Source organism: Drosophila pseudoobscura, chromosome 3 (genome assembly GCF_009870125.1).
Source record: "Drosophila pseudoobscura strain MV-25-SWS-2005 chromosome 3, UCI_Dpse_MV25, whole genome shotgun sequence".
NCBI classification, from domain to species: domain Eukaryota; kingdom Metazoa; phylum Arthropoda; class Insecta; order Diptera; family Drosophilidae; genus Drosophila; species Drosophila pseudoobscura.
Genome location: NC_046680.1, coordinates 4807508 through 4827351, shown reverse-complemented (window position 1 = coordinate 4827351; position 19844 = coordinate 4807508). Strand labels below are relative to the sequence as shown.

Sequence of the window (19844 nt, the reverse complement as noted above, 5' to 3'; positions counted from 1 at the left end):
CAATCACATTATCTCAATATCGGATGAGAAATAATCGATATGCTAGGGTATCAAAATCTAGCATTACTTTTTTGTTTCTTGTTGTTTCTGCTGTTGTTGTGGTTTCTGTTGATGCCTCGTAGTTTTTACACCCTTTTAGGGTATTCAAGTTAAGAGTAGATGTTTGTAACATTCGTTACAATGAGTTTCCGACTAACTAAATTAAAATATTTTGATCATCAGCAGCGGTGGCGATCTAGGGTAGGCGATTTATATACATATACACGTATTATTAAATGTATTCCTGGAAAAGGACATAGCTTCTATTAGAATATCTATTTTCCCCCAATAACTAAACCTCTGATCTAAAGACATCTCTGGCAGATATCTGTCATCTGTAATCTGTAATACAAAAGAGTATTACACTTTGACCAGTTGTCGAACAGATAGGGTATATAAGCTTCGCGGCGACGAAGAGAGCTTTCCTTTATTTTTGCTATTACTGAGGCAGTGCTGTTGTTTATGTTGTTGTTGTGGTTCTTGTTGTTGCTGTTGCTGCTGTCATTCGGAAGCCAAACAAACAGTCTGGTGGGTCGGCAGGGGGAGCCAGAGCTGGTTATGCCTGACAGAACTGAAGCGAGCGGTGTGTTGTGGCGGAAGAGCAATGTGAGCGAGGAGAGTAGGGAGAGCTCTAAGCTTTCAGAAGCGCCATTCGCCAGATGTTTAGCTCGAATGGAGTGGGGTTCGAAAGGGGGAAAGAGAGTTCCATCTCTCTCTCTCTCTCTGGCTCCCCAAAGCAATTTACGCGCGATCGCTCCCCGAAAACTAGTGAGATTGATTGAGCTTGATTGCGTCAGAAGATTGAGAATGAATGACGCCAGCAGCAGAAAAACGACAGATTAGCTCAGCCACTCCACAGGGGAATGGAATGGGAAGTGGCAGATTCTACCAAGTTTATTAGAACACACGATTCTCACAGAGAAATCAGATCGGGAATCCTTAGTAGTGATAGCGCCTGCGCTGCTTGCGGAAGCGTCCGACCAGATAGAAGGCACCGAGCACCATCAGTGCCTGAAACAGATGATTAAAGATTAAATGATTAGAATCCATCGAGGGCAGAGTCACTGCAGGATCACTCACGGTTATGCCCACGGAGACCCAGTTGGTGTCGCTGGAGTAAGTGAAGAGCTCCAGGAACTTGTCACCAGCGCTCTGGGCACAGCCGGTGGTGAAGTGAGGCAGCTCGTGGTTCTCCTTGGGGTAGCACGTGGCGGGCAAGGTGGTTCGACCGATGCTCACATAGTCATCCGGTCCGTTGCGGCCACAGCAATCGTACTGGAAATGAATAGCGTCGCTTACCATCGAATGAAACGGAAAATAAGAATAGTTTGTATTCGAACCGTTCTCTGGTATGGGTCCATTGCACCTGGTTCCACCAGCTCCAGGTCCCACTTCTTCTGCACCTCCTCCGATGCAAACTTCCGGATGTAGTCCTCGTTGAACTTGAAACCGAAGTTGCCCAGGAGACTTATTATCAGCTGAGCCAGCAGAATGAATCCATACTAAAATGCAATTTAATTGGTTTAAAACTGGAAGAATGGAAGAGTTTACTTCACTCACCGTTGCGGTCATGCAGACATTCTCCTGACAGATGCCGCAGCAGCCCAGAATGGCCGAAACGAAGATTAGGCCGCCCACGCCATACAGGAAAACGATGTAAACGAGAGGTGCTTGGCCCAGGATTATCGTGGCTATGCCTATCAGGCCAAGGCCCAAAAGCTGTCGATGTCAGAAGGGGCCAAAGGTGAAACCGAATGGCAAACGAGATTAGCTTTAGTGCAATAAAAACATGAAATGTCAACGACTCGGATAGAAGACAAGATTTCGTTGAAATTCCGAAATTTGGTGTATTAACATAATTCAACGGAGAAAATTGTGATTCATTTAATACAGTAATAGAAATTTAGCTTAAGTTTAATTTAAATACAACTTTTGGCTCTGATAACGAATCTCATCAAACTTGATCCCAAAGAATGTGATCAATACTCGTTACTCATGAATATATGCAAAATTTAATATTTATTGAAATGCTCGGACAAACACACATTGTTCATATATAAAGAACATATATATACGTATATTCCTGTTCAAGTTTTGTCAGCAAACACACGCACGGCAAAGATTTTAAAAACAACCAAATGCAAAGTTGTATTCACACCGAAATATATCAAAAATACACATATCTCTATATATACGATTACCAGCAATCAATTACATATGTATCGTATATGTGTACACATCCGAGTGAAGTCATCCAAACTGCTGAAAAAACTCCAAGCACTTACCGCATTAAGGGAGTTAAGGGTGTTGAGGAAACACTTGATGCAACCGGAAGTGCAGCCCATCTTGACAAGAAGTAGGACTTTTCCCAAACCAAAGAACCAACTAAAATATACCGAAACTGGTTGGGAGAGCGGACAGAGCGGAGAGAGGACCGAAAGAACCAGCAAGATCGGTATCACGACAGCGAATGAAAACGAACATTTCTTATGAGATACGGCAGACGATCGATGCTGCTAGGGTTTCTGCTTGGAGAAGAGGAATCGAAATCTCCGCTCTCTTTGCCAGTGCTGCCAAATTTTCGGGGGAGACTTTAAACGGCTGAGATATTCGTTTAGCATATGGAAAGTGTTTTATTCTCTAGTGGCAAATTCGCTAATCTGATAAATAGAGTATCGTTTATGCAACATTTATGCTGGCTAGCACCTTCACTCAATCGTTTAGGTGGCTCTCGTCGTCCTTGATCTTGGTCTTCGCATACTTCCGGGCCCGGCCCATGTAGTAGGCCGTGAGAATGCCCATAAACTGCAATGAAACAAATGGCTTGAACGTCTCTTCCAACGCAACTTATCATAACTCGCACCTCAAGGGCAATAATTGCCATGCAGCAGTAGTAAGTGATATCCGCCTGCATTTTCAAATTTTCGTTGGCCTTGGTGGCACAGCCCTGCTGGAAGACGTTCGTCGGATTGGAGCAGTCGAAGGCGAAGCAACAGCTGGCGGGCAAGGCCCCGTTCTCCTCGCCGAGGTAGTCCTGCGGTCCCTCCAGCCCACAGCAGCGGAACAGGCTGTGGATGGGCTGCATCTTGTCGTTACTGTGCGTCTTCTCCTCAAACAACTGCCGGACCCGCTCGTCAAAGTGCGCCAGCAGATCTCCTTTCATCGCCGCGAAGGTGAAGAAGTAGGCAACCATCGTGACGATGACCAGTCCACTGACGAACATAAACTGTGGGACACAGGTAAAAAGGATCGTCCCCACACAGAGTCCCGGAATACTCACGAGTATCGAGTACTTATAGGATTCCTTGAGGGCCACATACACGCCGAGGAAGGCCACCCCAAAGACGGCCGCTCCGATCAGAGCAGTCGTATAGCTGCCAAAGATGGAGGCTGCCGAGCCCCATGTGACGACACCACAGGAAAAGAAGAGCACAGTACAGGCCTGAAAAAGAGAAACAATTAGACGAGAACGATGATGGAATTCCTGTGATTCATAATAGCTAATAGGCATAAAATAGCATTCCCCCAAGTATTTCTTGGGTGAATCTTCCTCGTCAATAAAGATTGGGGCTTTACTGCAATGAGTTTTGTTTCTAGGTTCTTAGCACAATGCCGGGAGCCTTGGCATTTGCAGACTTGACATTATCCTGATGCTCATATATATAGAAATAACAATCTAATTTGCCAAATCAACTTAATCATAACAAAATGGGCGCATGATTGTGTAAGCGGTTTACATGAAGGGAAGGCAAGAATCGGGCATATCGGGCAATCGGATTGAGTGCCAAGTGCACACCAGCTCCCAGCTGTTCGGCTGAAATATACAATGCATAAATACATAAATAAATAAATGTATAAATATACTTTAGTTCTGTTCGATTTGCTTTTAGCCATCCTTATGGGCGATTTTCCGCCTATGGCCGGCGACAAATGCGTTGCTCTCGTAATTTTGCACTTTTGCACAATATTGATTTTTGTTCGCTTCTTTTACGAGACTACCGGGTTGTTGTGCAAGACTTGGATGGGTCAAGAGTACGGCCCTGGGTGTGGAGGATGTCACGGTTGGGGGGACGGGACTTACCGTTATCAGAATGCAGGTGGCGAACAGGGCGTACTTCCAAGGCGATATGGGAAAAGACTTCTCCATGCTGTCCGAAGGGAGCTGCGGTATCAAAAGAACACATTTTCACTCGTGCCATTGCCATTCCCTTAAATATAAATAATTATCTGGATATTATTACACTCACATCCCTGAAGGGCTGCTGTTTAAACGGAAATTTGGTTTCTCTGGGGGTCTGCCGATTCGCTCGATTTCCCCTATTCCAGGTGGGAGGCCATTGTTTACTTTAGAATTAAGTGATAGAACCCAAGTCCCAATCGAAGCCCGACTCCCCAGGCCCAATTCTGGATCAGTGAAGGCTCGTGTTGATGCCCCAAATGCTGGCCAGCGACTGAACACCACACAGAGCGCCACCAAGTGTCGCCGCCGAACATCACACGCTGAATTCACCACAGAACCCACCGAAACCCAAACAAATATCCGAACAAGCCAGCCCCCCACCCATCCGCTTGATGGCAATGACGCAGCCGCAGTGCCATGTGGCATACCGGGTGCCACATCAAACCGTGTCCGACTTTGGGTGTTCCCTGTGCGGAAAGTAGTTGCTCCTGTTGGAAGAATGAGATTGTGACAATACGGAATTGTATTTACGGGATATTGGCAGTCTTAACAGAATAATTTTACTGCCATTCAGGGGTACTACAATAATAATTATCAAAACAATCACACGTACGTATAACGCAAATTTATCGACATAAGAAAATATATTAAATTATTTGATTGATTAATTAATTAATTAATTTAAAGAGATTGACTCCTTCCGGCAGCCACAACCTTTGCCAAAGTTTTTCGGAGGTCTACATGTAAGTTAGTGTCTGTGTTCGATAAATCATTCGATCCCACAGCTGGTATTCCACAATCTAAAGTCACACCTATCCTCTCACTAGCAAGGATACCTGAAACTGAATATAAGGTGTGTTCACAAAAGCCTGACCAAAGTCAAGATTGTCGATAAAACTCTCTCTATCTTTGAGAAGAAGAAATAGATTACCATCGATAATAGTCATCGATAGTCTAGAAGGAAAAGTAATTCTTTGCTCACTCTGTGGAATCAGCTCCCAAATGACATGAAACACATTGGAAACACAGCTCAATTTGGTATTAAACTACTATACACACCTAAATACAAATACAAACATAAGAAAATTAACTAATAAATATCTAAATACAAATTTAACAAATGAATATTTAATATAAAAAACAATATTCCCATTCAATTTAAAATTTAAAGATGGTAAAAAATAAATAAAAAATCAATCACTGTTAAAAACAAGCTTAGTATTATAAAATCAATGTACATACATATGTACGATACATTATAAGACTAAAATTATTTTGTGACTAGTGACTTTAATACATGTGTATAAGTAAATCGTGTGGCACTAGGATAATGACCAAATAAATAAATAAAAAAATTAAGTAAAAGAGTTTATATTACATCAAAGTCTCTTCAAATTTCCTTTGAGTCTTCGTCCAAACAGTCGTTGTCGCGTTGGATCTGCCTCTTCACGATCCTGTACAACCGCCACCCGCATAGGGCCCCATTAGTCTGAAAGGGAAAGAGTGCTTGAAGGAGAGTCCGACTGGGTACTGGGTATACGCACCCCAACCACTATGAGCACCCAACAGGCCAGTTTTAGGAGGAGTAATTTGCTAAAGACATAATCAGAGAATTGGGTTTTGCAGCCGTACGGGTGAAGGGGCGAGTCGAATTCGGATTCTTCGTCTATGCAGCAGCTCTTTGGCGGGTGAAGGTGGATCTTCGAGTAGTCGTCGGCGCCGTTCACGCCACAGCACTTTAAAAACTTCTCATAGAACCCTAGGCGCCGTTGCAATGCCAGGCCCCTCCTATCCGCTTCCCACAGGTCATCAAAGATTCTGCCGATGCGGACCGAGCTATTCGCGGCCTCGTAGAGGAGCAGTAGCTGGCTGAATATTTGCAGCATTGCTATAGCCACATACTAGAGCAAAACGAAAAGTTTAAATCCATATTTTTTGATTGAAAATAAGGCAGAAAGCACGTAAAGACAGCACGTACAGCACAGCTCATAAACTCGGTCAATATGTCGATGCTCGAGGATCAATTCGATTTCTCAATGAGTAGCTATTCAGTTCAATACATTAAAAAAAACAGTGATTTTAAACCCGGATTATATGATGACAATGAACAGCTTCGACATGCCGAAGCTGCAAATACCCTGACAAACTATATTCCAAAATATATGTATCGGGTTGAATGGGAATGTCTTAAAAGATGGCTTCCAAGCCATGAGCATTCGAAAGTCTTTGATGGATCTTAAATGCTGTACGGTGGATTTTTTCCACAAATCACGAAGTCTATAGCAGAATATAAGTGGAAAATCGGATCAATGTAGGCCGAATAACAAAGTGTCAGCTAAAAAAATAACTGTGCTATATATCAACCGATTTATGTGTAATGTCGAGACTTTCAGCGACTATCGGGACATCATTTACACTCGTAGTTCTATGAATACTCACATTTCTTAGACAGTTGAGCGACTCGTTTTTGGCTGCTCCCCTGCAAAATATCGACAGAATCAGTCCAACAGCTCCTTGGGCAATAGTCAAGCTGCCGGCGACTTTCTCAAGAGTGCTGACCTCGTCAATAAAAAACGATATGCCACATACAATAACCAACAGTGAAACCGTCTGCAGAGGGCATGAAGTATCAGAAACTCGGAACGGTGCGGCAGCATTAAACTTACAGCATGAACAAAGTTCATCGAGATCAACATTTTCTTTAGTGACGAAGCCATGGTATGGACGATCCGAGCCGAAGATGGTAATGCTTATTTGACTTCCGAAAAGCAGCGAATTTATTGCGAAATTCTGTCTATCAAATGTCACGGCTAGTTCCGTTCTACAGCTTACATTCGATATATTTCAGAGCTGTGACACGAATGACAGTGAAACTGAAACTGACTTCGAAACTCTTTTGGAGTAACCCCAATGCGAAAGTGTTTTCCAATTCCGTCCGGCAATGAAATACACAGAGGAATAGAAACATGTTTTTTTGAATAAATAGAGTTTGAATAGTCCAGCATTGTGACAATGGGTGGACTCCCTGATATTCCAACCCAAACCAAAACCATAAGTCTAAAAGGGAAAAACTCCCCCTTAGATTCGAAAGTAGATACGGCACACGCTTAATACCACAGCACTCCAACAACCGTTTATAGCAAGTATTTTACTATTCCAGGGATCCAGCGTTCTGATTTCCACCGGAAGCTAATGGGATTGTTCCACAAATAAAATCACTAACGAGGGGGAACGTTGTGAGTTGCTGCGGACACCGCAACTCTACGGTTATACCCGATACTAAGTCAGTATGGCTCTCCTCCGGCAGACGCCGCTAATATTAAACGACACGACAAAGAGTGCGTGCGAGAGTGACAGATTATCAGTCTGAGCGTGACGTCGGGCGCTGCGTAGCCACTGCAAATTGATTTGTTCCTTTGGGCTATGAAAATGATCTGATCTGATCCAGATTCAGCAATCTAATAGATATGGTCATTATCTATGACTCTGCGTTTTTAGTTTTCTCGAATCTGCAATATTGTGGATGCAACAGATTCTCGTCCTTTGGGGGGGCGGAAGGGGGTGGGGTGAAATTTTGAGATATACGTTTTATAGTAAGATCTAACAGATGTGCGGATACCTAATTTGGTTACTCTAGCCTTAATAGTCTCTGAGATTTGTGGTTGCCCCAGATTTTCGTCCTTTGCGGGGGCGGAAGGGGGTGCGGCGAAATTTTGACACAAAACGGTCAAGGTCCGATATCACAGGAGTGTGGATACCAAATTTGGTTGCTCTAGCTCTTATGGGTTCTGAGATCCTTGAACTCATATTTTGCAATTGGCAAAACCGACCATGAAACCTTTGTGTTAGAGTGAGACAGAGCGAGAAAGAGTGAAACACATCCACTTTTACCACAAATCTAATATACCCCAATACTCATTTTGAGTATCGGGTATAAAAAGCAGAGCACCTACAGGGAACACAGCACCTCAAACACTTTCAGCATTGACAACCATCAATCTTTCCTTCCCTGAAGAGAAAGAAAGGGACACAGACCGCTGCCTTTCAGTGTCTTCATATGATGGAGTACGTACTTAGCGGTTAGAAACGTAGCAGGGAGGATCAGTTTGCGTTTCGTTCAGCCAGAGCCTTTCCAGCTGCATCAGGCCTTTAGGCATATCTTCTCAATGCATCCCCTGATCCCCACAAGACAGCACTCCACAGCGAGCCGGACATTAGATCAGAACAACTTTTACTTTGATATTGTGAGTACTTGATACATACGAGTATTACAGAATTAAGCGATTACGAAATTGCTCATTAGTTTGTGTTGAGTTGCAAAAAGTACAGGAGTGATTAGAAACCGGCTTGTAATATTATTTAATTTAATACTTATGTAACTTAAGATGTGCCTCACATCCAGACCGCGTTGTTGCGTCGACTCTGGTTCTTGACGCTGCTGTACAGCAGCCAGCCGAACACGGCCCCGACAGCCTGAAACGGAGAGAAAGCGCCTTAGTTTGAGATGGGGAAAGGAATGGAGGCGACTTACCTCGCCAATGATGAGCAGCCAGCAGACGATCTTGAACACCAGGAGCTTGTCGTCGAGATACTCCACGAATTCGGCCTTGCAGCCGACCTTGTAGACACTCGTGCTGTCCACGCATTTGTTGTCCAGGCAACAGCTGGAGGGTATGGCATGGTGGATGATCCAGTAATCCTCGGAGCTGTTGACCCCGCAGCAGTGCAGCCAGTTTTCGTAGTAGGCCAGGGCGCCGGACTCGTTTCGCTCAGCCTCCCAGAGGCGATCGAAGCCCTCGTTGATGCTGCCCGAGAGGCCGTCCTTGGTGCCGTGCGATGCCATGCTGAGGAACAGCAGCTGGGTGAGGATCAGCACCACCACGACTCCCACATACTGGCGAAAAATAGAGAATTTTACAACGGAGATCACGATCACGCTTGCCGAAGATAAAATACCAGGTACTCACAATCAAGAGCCGCACTGGGGACTCGTGAATGGCCGCCAGGCAGCCAAAGACCGCTATGACCAATATGACAGCGCCCAGGCCAATGATCAGGCCCCCGGCCACGTTCTCACCAATGCTGACTGCATTCTCGGCGGCGCTGATCAAAAAGAAAATTCCAAAGGCAATCAGCACCAGACCCAGCACCTGTAGAATTCCCAGAGAGTCAGAGACACACGCAGACAGATGCTCTGCCCACTCATACTCACGGCAAATACGAAATTGAGCAAAAGTAAGAGATGCTTCACTGTAGTGGAGGCCAGACCCATGTTGACTCTGGACGAGGACGCACCGAACAGAACTGAACTGAAGATGGGAACTGCGTCTCTGTGGCTAGTCTCAACTGTTGGAATCAGCCAAATTATACAGAATGCATCGAGCAGGGTTACGTATATGGCAATAGCCAATAGCCAGTTTCAGCTGCGTATCTGACGGATACAGCACAGGCGGAGTACAAGATCTCTCTGTCTATTCCGTTCGCTGTTGATCGCTGCTGATCGCTGCTGATCGCTGCTGCTGACCGCTGTGTTTCAGTGGCGTGAATCAACTGAAACAGTGTGTTTTTGTTTTGACTACATTCTACCTATCTATATGTATCTGTATCTCTGTATACGAATATACTCGTAAATCTGTGAGTGAAAATCGAGAGCGGCGCCGAGCATCGCCCACCTAGCTTGGCCCCGTCTGCCGTCTGCCGCCTCCCGTCTACTGTCTCTTTGTGCGAGAGGCTTTCCTATTTATCTCCGGATCCCATCTGCTCGTCTCGTATGCCTGCTGGCCAAAACAGTTTTCTGTTTTCTTGTAAAATTTCAGTCAATGGCAACAACAGGTTTTCGGTTATTTTCGTTTTCGTTTTTATTTCTTGTCTCCGCGTGGGAGCAAGTTTACAATTTTATGAATGAATACTAGGTATCTGTAGCCTAAGTTGATTAAATTACAATCACAATATGCCAAGGCTCGTGGGCCAGGAAATAACACACACAAGTAGTGATAATACAGCTCGAGAAGTCGACAGTAAGAATTTAATTTAATTATAGAATCGTTCGCGATCGCGATGGTTTCGTATGCTGTCCACCAGGTAGCAGGTGGTCACAGAACCAGCAAACTGTAATTAAATTTGAATAATTAGGGGATACAACAATAAATATGATACCTGTGGAAAGGTGCAATGTATTAAAGCGATGCAAGAGATGCAATGAATGAAGCAACGATTGAATTTATATGATTCATATGAGTAGATCGATTGGATAGCAAATGGCATAGACAGCAGACCCACCTCAGTGAGAATAAGGAACCAACTCAGCGAATGAAAATTCGCAGTCTTTCCGCCGAGGTACTCCTTGAACTTAATCTCGCAGCCGGCCATATACAGATTCAAGGGCCTTGTGCAGTCCAGATCGAGGCAGCAGCTCGCTGGCAGCTCCTTGTCCAGATGCATATAGTCCTCGGCACTGTTGCGACCACAGCAGTGCAGCTAAAAACATTGAAATGGGTTCAAGTTGGGCTCGAAGGTAATCAAGGACGGAGGCAGCTCACCCAGTGCTCGTAGGTGTTCAGGGTGCTGTTCCCCACATGCTGATGATCCCACAGATCGTCGAAGCCTTGACGCAGGCTGTCCGGCAGTGTGTCCTTGCTGGCTGCAAAGCTGATGCTGAACATCACGAACTGAACCACCAAGAGCAGAACCAACAGAACCGCATACTGCAAAAGAGAGTATAAGGATTGAGATGGGTATTCTTGAGGGAGATCCCACTTACACAGATCAACATAGTCCTGGAGTCCCTGCCCATGGCCACACAGCCGAAGATGCTGGCTAGAATGATGACAGAGCCCAGCAGGATGCAGAGCACGGCGGCCAGGTCCTCGCCATGATCGAGGACCACCACGCTCTGCTCATCAGCGAGGCTCTCCAGCAGCCAGGCTCCATACCAGATGAGCAGACAGCCCCCCACCTAAGAAGATCCATCGATTGATGCCAATGTCAGGAGTTCAGTTGTTACTCAGAACTATTTTTAAGCACTTACAGCACAAATCCCGCTGATGACACACAAAATATATCTGAGCAGGCGGCTGCTGCAGTACATGACGCCGGAGAGGAGTGGAGAGGAGAGAGAGGAGAGAGAGATCGCAGCTCGTAGCTAATAATCGGAATTTTCACAAGAGTTTTTCCGCTGGGGGCGAGCACACCTTGGGCCTTGCCATCAAATCATCGACTAAAGTCCCATAATCTTCATTTGTTTGTCTGAGGCTGACAAAGCGTTGGGAAACGATTAACCCATAGATACAGATATTTTGTGTGGATGGGATGTCTCTGCCTCGGACTCTGTCGCCATCCATCCGGCCCGGAGCGTTGCAGTGGCCAAAATACACAGAGAGAAAGACAGAGAGGTTCGGCATAGATAAAAGCTCAGGGGAAATAAAGAATATAGAATATACTCGTGGAACAGAAACAAAAATTAGCGTACGGCGCCCGCCCACGGATCTGCCCCACAAGACATGAGAGACAGCATGTGTCCACCCTCACCTTGCGCCCCCTCGGATTTCCCCCGATTCCCCCGAATACTCGTAACTGCGGGCCGTCATCTTATTTATCATCCGAATGATGTCAACAGCAGTTTCCCAAAACCAGAAATGAAATTCCCGAACCACCGAACGAACTATGAAGAATTCTTTATTTTGGTTTTGGCTGATCTGTTCGAAATGTTGTTACAAAAGATTGTGGCTTAAGTCGAGCTTAGATTAGATTAAATTAAAATGTAAATGGTTAGTTCTCGCCCTACCCAGAATTATCCTCTTTGCCAGATATACTTTGGAACCTTTACTATTGTTTGGCTTCAGGTATTTGCATTGCGAGTTCTTTGGCCTTAAGTATGCGCGTTTTAAAGTTGGTTTTTTGAAATGCATTATACTCAAAAATGTTCTACACTAATTTGGCAACTATTTCTGGTAGTACTTCGAGCGGCGCCAGCGATTCACAATGCTGTTGGCGAGGACATAGGCCAGCAGGGCGCAAATGATCTACAAATGAAAGAGTGAAAACATAAATGCGAATTCAACTGAAGGAAGGACCCGCACTAACCTCCACTCCCACCAGAACCAGGGAGACAAAGTTGAAGGTTGTCCAACGTGAGGCAATAAAGTCCAGAAACTTTTGCCGACAGCCCTCCAGATTGAGTTTGTCCGTCTGGCTGTTGTAGCAACTATTTGGGGGCAGCATATAGTCCTTGGGTCCCACATTGCCACAGCAGTCCAACTGAATGGGGGAATCCCTCAGGGGATTAAGGAAATTCGGGACTAAAGATCGGACCAACTCACCCAACGCTCGAGGCTGGCGATTTGGCTCTGATTGCCGGGCTTAATGGGCACGGGCTGATCGTTCCACAGCTGATCGAAGGTCTTGTCCACATTGATCAGCAACGAGGTTTGGAATATCCACAGGAAACCCACCACCAGGACTTCCAGCACAACCAGAACTACCAGAATGAACACAAACTGAGAGAAGAAAAGATTAAGTTTCAGCTCATTCTCTGAGTTGTGTTAGTGTTGCACTTACCGTCTTTGAAATGTTGCTGCTCTCGCGCGCTGCCCCCAGGGCGCCAAAGAGGGCGGTCAGCACCACAACCACGCCCAGGCCAATGATGACGAAGGCGGCGGTGTTGAAATGCTCAAATTTATAGATGACGTGCACCCCAAGGCCGATCACAATCAGGCCGAAAATCTGTCGAAGGGAGAGAGGCGGAGAATGCTTGATTAAATATTGCCCAAAGGTGATAAAAGTCTGTATACAAGTCGTTTAATTGAAGGTCATGCTTAGATCTAATAGTCGTATGCAAATTATGGCTTGCTCGAACATTTCCCACGTGCCGCCGCCACCCCCGTGGACCACTCATACGCAGTGTTGCAGGCTGTTGGAAGGAATACTCTACCATGTGATCAGTAATGTTATATGCTTCGGCGGCAGGCCAGAGCTACTCGGGCCATCTAATGTCATCATAAATTACGTATACGTCGAGTGGTGCAGTGATCGTTCGCCTCTCACTTGCAACGCTAGTTGCAACTTTAAATTTAACGCAATGACTCATCCATCCACCAATTCAATGCGAAATTTCACACACTTCTGCCAAATGTAGACTGTTTGTGGATGGCCACTTGGCAGTTTGCCCAAAGCCCCCGAGGAATACACAGAAAAATAATTCTCCTGCCGAAAGTGAGTGGATGAAATGCGTAATAATTGTACGAGTATTTCCACGTTGCTGATCTTTGCATTCAGCAACCTGTTGCCGCCACAACCCAACCGTTTGTACATTGTATACAATTATCATTACAACTGTTGTCTAAACCAGTCGCCAGAATCGTTGACTTTGACGTGACTTGTTTGTTTGTCACTCGAGCTAGAGGCACTCGAGCTCGAGGCACTGCCTCACCTTTGAAGCGGCTCCAAAACCAACTTACAGCACACGGTGTACTTAAAATTATTAATGATTTAGCCGATTAATCATTTGGGCTGGGGTACACAAATTTGACCGGTTTTGGCTGTAATCCATAGCCAAGACCGTTTAGGGATTGCTTAAAAGTAGTTAAAGCCAATCAATGTTGTGCTCGGACTTGGGTACCAGCTGTGCATATTCAATGAGGATTGCAACTAAATATGGATGTAGATAAAGGCATTTACATTAATTGAGTTATAATCGAAATGGGGAATCGACAGTGCCCCATCAATTAACGAGTGAAGATGAGCTCTAGACATCTGGCAGCACGTGGTAACCACGTATCTATGAGTATACAACGCCATTTAATTGTAATTTATTATGCTCCGCCGCCCCATTCCCAGTACAGACCCAAATTTCAAGGGCCTCTATGTACTGCGTCATCGAATGAGGAATCAAAGCATGGAGGCACGTTCTCGGTGGAGCTCCCATGGAAATTGGGAACAGGCGACTGGCTTTACTCGCAGTAGAAATGGAAACGAAGCATGCCCGAATCTGGAATTGCTTAAGAACATTGAACCATAATTAGACTTTGTAATTGCCAGCCGAATGTTGGGACTGGACTTAATTCGTAGTGGAACTATACAAACAGTCGTAGTTTATATGGGGTCTGAACCCACTCAACTTTCGTTTGATATCTAAGACTGTCACAAGTGCTTAAGGCACTAAGGAGACACTCACTCAGTCCCATAAAAAGGCGATAAGAACTTGGTGTTGGCAACAGGGAGACAGTGCAAAAGCCAAAAACCTTTTATTAATTTGCTCTCATTTCCCGCCCATAAGCATACGCATACGCGGCCAAACAATTAAACACAATTATCACCCGAGAGCGCAAGGTCGGACTAGTGGGACACACTATATACTATAGTATGTGCATAATTTGCATGTCGTCTGATAAGGCTGCCACTCCACAGATCGGCGAGTGGGTAGATCGATTGCCAGAGCCAGTACATAAAATAAATGCCCAAAAACGAAGCCAGACGGACAAACTATGGCAGCTGTCATTGAGTTGCCTATTTGCCAGAGATTTATGTGGGTTTCTGTCACTCGGCACCAGCAGCAAGGTGAGACAAAGGCTTGGCCCTACCCTACAGCAGACCAGACCAGACCCTACAATATGGTCCCCACACCCAAATGAAGTAATGCTGGGCCTCGGCCTCAGCATTATTGAAATCTCTCGGCGCGCAAATCGAGAGTGAACTCGCCTGGAACCGAATGCGGAAAATTGCTCATACGCCGCGTTGTGCGCGCTGGCATTTCCTCAGCCTTCGGTCGCATTCCATTTTGAAAACAAATTCTAGAAAAATGCCCAAAACATCTAAGAAATGACATCAACGCACGAGTATATGTAAAGTCTCGCCTAAGTAAAACAAACTACAACAAATAAACAGCCACGAAGCTACGAAAAAATCAAATAGATTTCTATATCTTTTTTCGTTCAGGGTTAAGTAGTGGCAGGCGGGCGTGGGTGACCAAGTTTTGCGTTTGGCTGCCAGCAGAAATGTGGAAAAAACTCAAATAAAAAGCTCAGCAAGAATATAAACAAAATCACTAAATAAATAAATTATTAAATCATTTTTACTCAAAGATATTTTTGTACAAAACTGTTACGTAGAAGGACAGCTTCTGGAAAGCTTATGCGCCAGACTCACTGAACTGGATATTGGACAAAATGTTGATGGTTTTATGTCTCGAATTTGCATCAAAATGCGCCACAAAACAAACCGACAAACAGCCTTCAGTATTCATTTGAATGGATGTTAACTAAACGAATGGAAAACTATCCGACTAGAAAATAGCAATAGTTTTTATAGCCCAATGTTGATGTTCTACGCTATCAAATAAACAATTGCCCCGCACATCAAAGACTGATGTATCTCCGAATGAACTTGGACCGATCGAGGCATTGTCTGGGCGGGAGAAATATTCTACAGCAAGATCTGGCATTTAGCCAAAGGCAGACAGACCCAAGTCAGTTCAGCTGGCCGCGGTAATTTCCCTGCAATTAGCCTTGCCTTGGACCGCTCTTACGATTAATTCGTGTTTTAATGCTATCTGGGGTCATGAAGCTGCCACACAGAACTCGACGCTGGCTCTCTATGAACCGATCACAATTAGAGGTTCGCGGTACTCACAGCATAGATGATGTCCCAAAAGAGGGCAAATACTTTCAGCACATTGGTGGAACAGGCCATTTTCGATTATCCAATCTCTAACAGAGCACTATCTATTGTATATCTATATGTTTTCTATAAAGGTATCTGTGCACAAGTGGTTATTTTTATCGAATATACAAGTGTTCTTTCTTCTTCTCCACCTGGCAACCCGCGCGGTTTTGTTTTGTTGACAAACGGAAAATACTTCAATCTATTTAAACGGTTGCTGTGGGTTCCCCAAAACCCGGTTCATGTTCTCCGCGCGAATGTTAACTGAAAACTGTGCGGTCCGTTCCACAGATGCTGATAGCGCGAAAAAATAAACGTTTGGTTTGGCGAACGCGAACACAGTGGCAACGGAACGAAACGAAAAGCTTCGGCACGAAATGGAATCGAAACTGGCCGGTTCGTTCGGCGCGTTTTCCACACTTATCTATGTGGGCATTACGTACATATATACATACATACATACATACATACATACATATGTATAATGAAATATATGAATAAAAGGAAAGCGAAGCTATAGCCAATTCTGTTCTATTTTTATTTTATTATTTTGCAAGTGTGCCATGCAACTCTCTGGCTTTTTTGGTTTATTAAATAAATCAGTTTTAGTTAAATTTTTGTGCCGTTAGCAGATGAATCTGTTTTATACATATATCTCTTTCAGGGTTACGATCCAGCTGAGAGATATTTTGTGGAGCAAAATTTGTGATTGTGATCATCGAGAGAATTCATGTATGTATTTATATACAGTCTCAGGATGGCATATGAAAGTAGAGACTTAGCTTATAAGGTTTGACCGTCAGAAATCCGGCCAGTTGAAGATAAAATGCTCCAGATGAAATGCTCCATGCTCCAGAGTATTCACACAGGCATTCTGTCGACCCTACGCGGTAGCGACAGTTGGTAGTGGCTGAGACTTCGATTGCGCTCCTTGCACATGATTTTTGAGGTATTGCCGGAATCAATATCAATAGATCTGGAAACTGTGGAGCCAGAATCTATCAACTATTTTATAAACTTCTTTGACTGTTTTATTTAGCAATATATTCAAATAAATAATATTAAAATTAATTCACATTTCTTAGCCTAAGATTTGAGTGTGATGTACAGCTAAAATTTGCATTGAAATTAGTTCGTGAGTTATATAAGCTGTGTTTTGTGAGTGTGTGTGTATTGTACTTATTTAAATACTCGTATCTCCCGGTTTCCAATTTTAAATTTCCAACAACAGTTTTTCAAGTCTTACTTAACGCTTGCTAATAACAAATTCCGTTTAGAATAATAACCAATTGGTCAATTGGCTAATTTCGTAGTTTTCGGGATAGTCTTAAAAGTACGAGCGCCGCTGATCGTTCCGAATGCTGTTGCACAGCCGGATCGAGATGACACTGATCAGGAGCTGAGAATGGAGTAATAAAGTTCGTTAAAGGTAAGTTTGTGGATAGGTATACGGCGTCTACGGATCACCCACCTCGATGCCAATCAGCACACAGCCGAGAATGTTGAAAATCTGCAGTAGCTGCAGCCAATAGTTTTCGAACTCCTTTCGGCAGCCGTTGGGGATGAGGTTCTCAGCCTTGCTCTTGTCATGGTTGCGGAAACAGGTCTCTGGGGGCAGTCGCTCGTTGACAATGTAATCCTGGGGACTGCCACGACCGCAGCACTGGAACTGTAAGAAACAGAGTTTTACGTAAGAGTTTCCCAGAAGATACGAATTCTGGCACTCACCCAGTTCTGATAGATGGACATGGCGCCGGGACTGTTGAGCTCTTCCTCCCAAGTGGCCTCAATCGGGTTGGCCAGATTGGAGGCTACAGAGCTTTCATTGTGGATAAGCAAAAACACCACAGCGAACTGGGTGGCAATAATCAGCCACAGGAATACCACGAACTGTAACAACGAAGATATCCATCATTAGAGACATCACTATAGAAACAGTTATAACGAGTTTTCCACCTACCGTGACAGTGCAGCACACACTTTCCTTCCAAGCGGACAGATATCCCCATAGGAGGATTACCAGGGCGACCGCTCCCAGATAAATGAATGCGTAGGCCGATAGCCCTCCAATTTCGTTTAGATCATAGGACACCACGACATAGATGCCGAAAGATATCAGCACCAGGGCCAGCAGCTGTATGGGAGGAAAGCGACAACAAATTAATAATTGGATACAACAATTCCCGAGACAACAATTCCACTTCAATGATTTTGGACCACAGACAAGGCAAAAGTAAGGCACTTAAATGGATAGGCGCCGAGTAGGCTAGTCTGACTGGCGTCCGGGAATGGTATGGCTGGGTGGGATGGCAGGGAACTATTTATGCCAGACGGTAAATGGGTCACATGGAGGTCGCCCTCGGCAAAACAATCCTGACGGGGATTTGCGTATGCGCTGTAGGCAAGGTCATTTACTATGTGTAGTTAACGTTCATATCAGGTATCAGAGACTTGGCCAACCTGATTGTTTGATTGGTTGTAAATTATTCAAAATTTGTTCAAGCCAACAAAAGCCGAAGAGTTTATGACGCCAGCACTGGTATTTTTAGCCGGTTAACGTTGCACAATCATCGATGAGTAAACATGGTTTTCAAGCATTTCCTCTTAAGATAGTACAACTTAATTGCTATTGATTTGTCTAGTTTGAGAAGGCTGTCCAATCTAGAAAATTGTTGATATAAGCCTGCCGGAAATTCATCCTGATTCATTTATTAACTGAAAACTACACATTACAGAAGCCTGGCGGGAACATCTGCCCATGGCGCCCGCATCGATTGGACATTCAAAATGGATGAGCCTACGATTAAATGTGATGGATATACAGAGCGCATTACATATGCTGACCTTCAGGACCATCTGTCTATTCTCACCGTTGCTAGCAATTAAAGAGGTATAAATAAACCAAGCATTTGATAATTTTGGAAACTAGTTTGCCGAAAGATACATACATATGTATGTATTTTTACTAAGGTGCAACTCTCCTAGCAACACAAAGTGAATGATATTTATGCGATTAGCACGCAAAAGCTTCTTTTGATTCATTTTGCAGCGATAAGGTTGTTCCAGCGAAAACAACCTCATAACGGGAGGCGGTAACAGTATGATATTATGCGTGCTGTTTCTTTTATCAGAACACAGAGTACTAATACAGGGAATAGTAATAAATTGCGCCAAGTGGTTTTGTGATTGTGGTTGGGGTGTTTACAACAGGTCAATTGACCCAATTGCCTTAGCTGTCGCAAATTGAAAAGAAAAGCAAAGGAAAGAGGAGGGCACTTACCGCACAAACAATGTCCAGGGCATACACGAACACCTTGAGAGCCGACGTGGACGACATGGCGGGTGATTGAGCTGGTCGGCTGGTCCGCTAGATGATGCTTCCTGAGATTCCTGGGATTCCTTGGGAGGACGGACGGCGAAGTTCTTCTGGGCCTGGGCGGGAGAGCAAGCTGCTTGCGCAGCGGAAACTTGTTTTTATTTCTGTTTTTTCTTTTGCCTCTCCTTCGTGCGCTCTCAGCTCAGAAACTCAGAAGCTCAACAACTTTCTGCTCTCTGCTCTCAATGAGATCATAACGTAATGTAATCTACGGAGTGCTCGCAATGTAATTCTTGGAATCGCGAATTCGTCACTTATCAATTTTCAATGTTTACACATTTGCCCACTATAGAACACCGACTAACTGCACTTTCCCACCTCATTTCGTTTCGAGTTGAATGACTCAGTGGCATTCTCTCGCCCTACCTTCGTCACGAAGCAATGCGTTGTGCCGATTTCTCCGTCGACCGTCAAAACAAAAATGAGCACCAAAAGCTTTCGAATGGCGGCTAAATGGCTAGCTTCTGTAAAAAGCTTCGAGACGCATAGTTGCCAGACCAGGCCGATGGTATTAAGAGACTTCAACTGAAAAGAGAGCCGACTTTTAAGGCCTGTCCAAACGGGGCAGCAGCAGCCTGCTATACCAGCCAGAAA

At 44.6% G+C, this 19844-nt stretch overlaps 7 protein-coding genes and 1 long non-coding RNA gene across 11 annotated transcripts; 1 reads left to right on the top strand and 7 right to left on the bottom strand.

Annotated features, from left to right (window-relative positions):
- Window positions 1-878: 878 nt before the first annotated feature.
- On the bottom strand, window positions 879-2515 carry Tsp42Ek (Tetraspanin 42Ek). Its single transcript, XM_001360146.4, has 5 exons — window positions 2325-2515; window positions 1600-1758; window positions 1380-1541; window positions 1120-1314; window positions 879-1050 (listed from the first exon to the last, which is right to left on the bottom strand). Exons 1-5 carry the CDS (start codon window positions 2382-2384, stop codon window positions 979-981), a joined length of 648 nt encoding a protein of 215 aa, XP_001360183.1. The 5' UTR covers window positions 2385-2515; the 3' UTR covers window positions 879-978.
- A 133-nt stretch (window positions 2516-2648) lies between these two features.
- On the bottom strand, window positions 2649-4501 carry Tsp42Ej (Tetraspanin 42Ej). Its single transcript, XM_001360145.4, has 5 exons — window positions 4287-4501; window positions 4121-4201; window positions 3320-3481; window positions 2903-3265; window positions 2649-2844 (listed from the first exon to the last, which is right to left on the bottom strand). The coding sequence occupies exons 2-5, from the start codon at window positions 4184-4186 to the stop codon at window positions 2752-2754; spliced, it is 684 nt and encodes a 227-aa protein (XP_001360182.1). The 5' UTR covers window positions 4187-4201; window positions 4287-4501; the 3' UTR covers window positions 2649-2751.
- A 1073-nt stretch (window positions 4502-5574) lies between these two features.
- Window positions 5575-7074, bottom strand: LOC6898099 (uncharacterized). 2 transcript variants are annotated; one of them, XM_002138145.3, is made up of 4 exons: window positions 6886-7074; window positions 6659-6829; window positions 5764-6120; window positions 5575-5708 (listed from the first exon to the last, which is right to left on the bottom strand). In XM_002138145.3, exons 1-4 carry the CDS (start codon window positions 6934-6936, stop codon window positions 5610-5612), a joined length of 678 nt encoding a protein of 225 aa, XP_002138181.1. In that variant the 5' UTR covers window positions 6937-7074; the 3' UTR covers window positions 5575-5609. The 2 variants fall into 2 exon arrangements, with proteins under 2 accessions (XP_002138181.1, XP_033233936.1); XM_033378045.1 differs by lacking the exons at window positions 5575-5708; window positions 5764-6120 and adding an exon at window positions 6139-6496.
- Window positions 6828-7218, top strand: LOC26533573 (uncharacterized). The gene is made up of 2 exons (XR_001452038.2): window positions 6828-6962; window positions 7068-7218. It is a non-coding gene; the product is annotated as an uncharacterized lncRNA (long non-coding RNA).
- A 1215-nt stretch (window positions 7219-8433) lies between these two features.
- Window positions 8434-9722, bottom strand: Tsp42Ei (Tetraspanin 42Ei). The gene is made up of 4 exons (XM_002138144.3): window positions 9432-9722; window positions 9187-9369; window positions 8751-9113; window positions 8434-8692 (listed from the first exon to the last, which is right to left on the bottom strand). Exons 1-4 carry the CDS (start codon window positions 9489-9491, stop codon window positions 8612-8614), a joined length of 687 nt encoding a protein of 228 aa, XP_002138180.1. The 5' UTR covers window positions 9492-9722; the 3' UTR covers window positions 8434-8611.
- Window positions 9723-10052: 330 nt separating this feature from the next.
- Window positions 10053-11495, bottom strand: Tsp42Eh (Tetraspanin 42Eh). Of its 2 annotated transcripts, XM_001360142.4 has the most exons (5): window positions 11247-11495; window positions 10980-11174; window positions 10759-10923; window positions 10499-10696; window positions 10053-10327 (listed from the first exon to the last, which is right to left on the bottom strand). In XM_001360142.4, the coding sequence occupies exons 1-5, from the start codon at window positions 11304-11306 to the stop codon at window positions 10250-10252; spliced, it is 696 nt and encodes a 231-aa protein (XP_001360179.3). In that variant the 5' UTR covers window positions 11307-11495; the 3' UTR covers window positions 10053-10249. The 2 variants fall into 2 exon arrangements, with proteins under 2 accessions (XP_001360179.3, XP_015039092.2); XM_015183606.2 differs by lacking the exon at window positions 11247-11495 and having other exon boundaries at window positions 10982-11062.
- A 381-nt stretch (window positions 11496-11876) lies between these two features.
- Window positions 11877-16180, bottom strand: Tsp42Eg (Tetraspanin 42Eg). The gene is made up of 5 exons (XM_001360143.4): window positions 15845-16180; window positions 12776-12940; window positions 12538-12714; window positions 12302-12475; window positions 11877-12240 (listed from the first exon to the last, which is right to left on the bottom strand). The coding sequence occupies exons 1-5, from the start codon at window positions 15902-15904 to the stop codon at window positions 12160-12162; spliced, it is 657 nt and encodes a 218-aa protein (XP_001360180.2). The 5' UTR covers window positions 15905-16180; the 3' UTR covers window positions 11877-12159.
- Window positions 16181-16895: 715 nt separating this feature from the next.
- On the bottom strand, window positions 16896-19721 carry Tsp42Ef (Tetraspanin 42Ef). 2 transcript variants are annotated; one of them, XM_015183605.2, is made up of 6 exons: window positions 19617-19689; window positions 19155-19306; window positions 17835-18008; window positions 17603-17764; window positions 17346-17543; window positions 16896-17273 (listed from the first exon to the last, which is right to left on the bottom strand). In XM_015183605.2, the coding sequence occupies exons 2-6, from the start codon at window positions 19209-19211 to the stop codon at window positions 17202-17204; spliced, it is 663 nt and encodes a 220-aa protein (XP_015039091.1). In that variant the 5' UTR covers window positions 19212-19306; window positions 19617-19689; the 3' UTR covers window positions 16896-17201. The 2 variants fall into 2 exon arrangements, with proteins under 2 accessions (XP_015039091.1, XP_015039090.1); XM_015183604.2 differs by having other exon boundaries at window positions 16900-17273; window positions 19155-19323; window positions 19617-19721.
- Window positions 19722-19844: the final 123 nt, after the last annotated feature.

Bases quoted from the DNA above. Each gene is read 5' to 3' on its own strand.
- Tsp42Ek (XM_001360146.4), bottom strand. From the start codon at position 2,384: ATGGGCTGCACTTCCGGTTGCATCAAGTGTTTCCTCAACACCCTTAAC. The intron at 1,542-1,599 runs GTGAGTGAAGTA...ATTGCATTTTAG, and splicing joins ATGTCTGCATGACCGCAACG to TATGGATTCATTCTGCTGGC. The intron at 1,315-1,379 runs GTTCGAATACAA...ATTCATTTCCAG, and splicing joins TGGACCCATACCAGAGAACG to TACGATTGCTGTGGCCGCAA.
- Tsp42Ej (XM_001360145.4), bottom strand. From the start codon at position 4,186: ATGGAGAAGTCTTTTCCCATATCGCCTTGGAAGTACGCCCTGTTCGCC. The intron at 3,266-3,319 runs GTGAGTATTCCG...TGTGTCCCACAG, and splicing joins CCTATAAGTACTCGATACTC to TTTATGTTCGTCAGTGGACT. The intron at 2,845-2,902 runs GTGCGAGTTATG...GTTTCATTGCAG, and splicing joins TGGCAATTATTGCCCTTGAG to TTTATGGGCATTCTCACGGC.
- LOC6898099 (XM_002138145.3), bottom strand. From the start codon at position 6,936: ATGGCTTCGTCACTAAAGAAAATGTTGATCTCGATGAACTTTGTTCAT. The intron at 6,830-6,885 runs GTAAGTTTAATG...TGCCCTCTGCAG, and splicing joins CGATGAACTTTGTTCATGCT to ACGGTTTCACTGTTGGTTAT. The intron at 6,121-6,658 runs GTGAGTATTCAT...GTTTTGCTCTAG, and splicing joins CGCTCAACTGTCTAAGAAAT to TATGTGGCTATAGCAATGCT.
- Tsp42Ei (XM_002138144.3), bottom strand. From the start codon at position 9,491: ATGGGTCTGGCCTCCACTACAGTGAAGCATCTCTTACTTTTGCTCAAT. The intron at 9,370-9,431 runs GTGAGTATGAGT...GGAATTCTACAG, and splicing joins TGCTCAATTTCGTATTTGCC to GTGCTGGGTCTGGTGCTGAT. The intron at 8,693-8,750 runs GTAAGTCGCCTC...TCTCCGTTTCAG, and splicing joins GGCTGCTCATCATTGGCGAG to GCTGTCGGGGCCGTGTTCGG.
- Tsp42Eh (XM_001360142.4), bottom strand. From the start codon at position 11,306: ATGTACTGCAGCAGCCGCCTGCTCAGATATATTTTGTGTGTCATCAGC. The intron at 11,175-11,246 runs GTAAGTGCTTAA...GGATCTTCTTAG, and splicing joins TCATCAGCGGGATTTGTGCT to GTGGGGGGCTGTCTGCTCAT. The intron at 10,924-10,979 runs GTAAGTGGGATC...TCTCTTTTGCAG, and splicing joins CCAGGACTATGTTGATCTGT to TATGCGGTTCTGTTGGTTCT.
- Tsp42Eg (XM_001360143.4), bottom strand. From the start codon at position 15,904: ATGGCCTGTTCCACCAATGTGCTGAAAGTATTTGCCCTCTTTTGGGAC. The intron at 12,715-12,775 runs GTAAGTGCAACA...TTCTTCTCTCAG, and splicing joins GCAGCAACATTTCAAAGACG to TTTGTGTTCATTCTGGTAGT. The intron at 12,241-12,301 runs GTTAGTGCGGGT...TTTCATTTGTAG, and splicing joins TGGTTCTGGTGGGAGTGGAG to ATCATTTGCGCCCTGCTGGC.
- Tsp42Ef (XM_015183604.2), bottom strand. From the start codon at position 19,211: ATGTCGTCCACGTCGGCTCTCAAGGTGTTCGTGTATGCCCTGGACATT. The intron at 17,765-17,834 runs GTAGGTGGAAAA...TCGTTGTTACAG, and splicing joins GTGTGTGCTGCACTGTCACG to TTCGTGGTATTCCTGTGGCT. The intron at 17,544-17,602 runs GTGAGTGCCAGA...TGTTTCTTACAG, and splicing joins TGTCCATCTATCAGAACTGG to TTCCAGTGCTGCGGTCGTGG.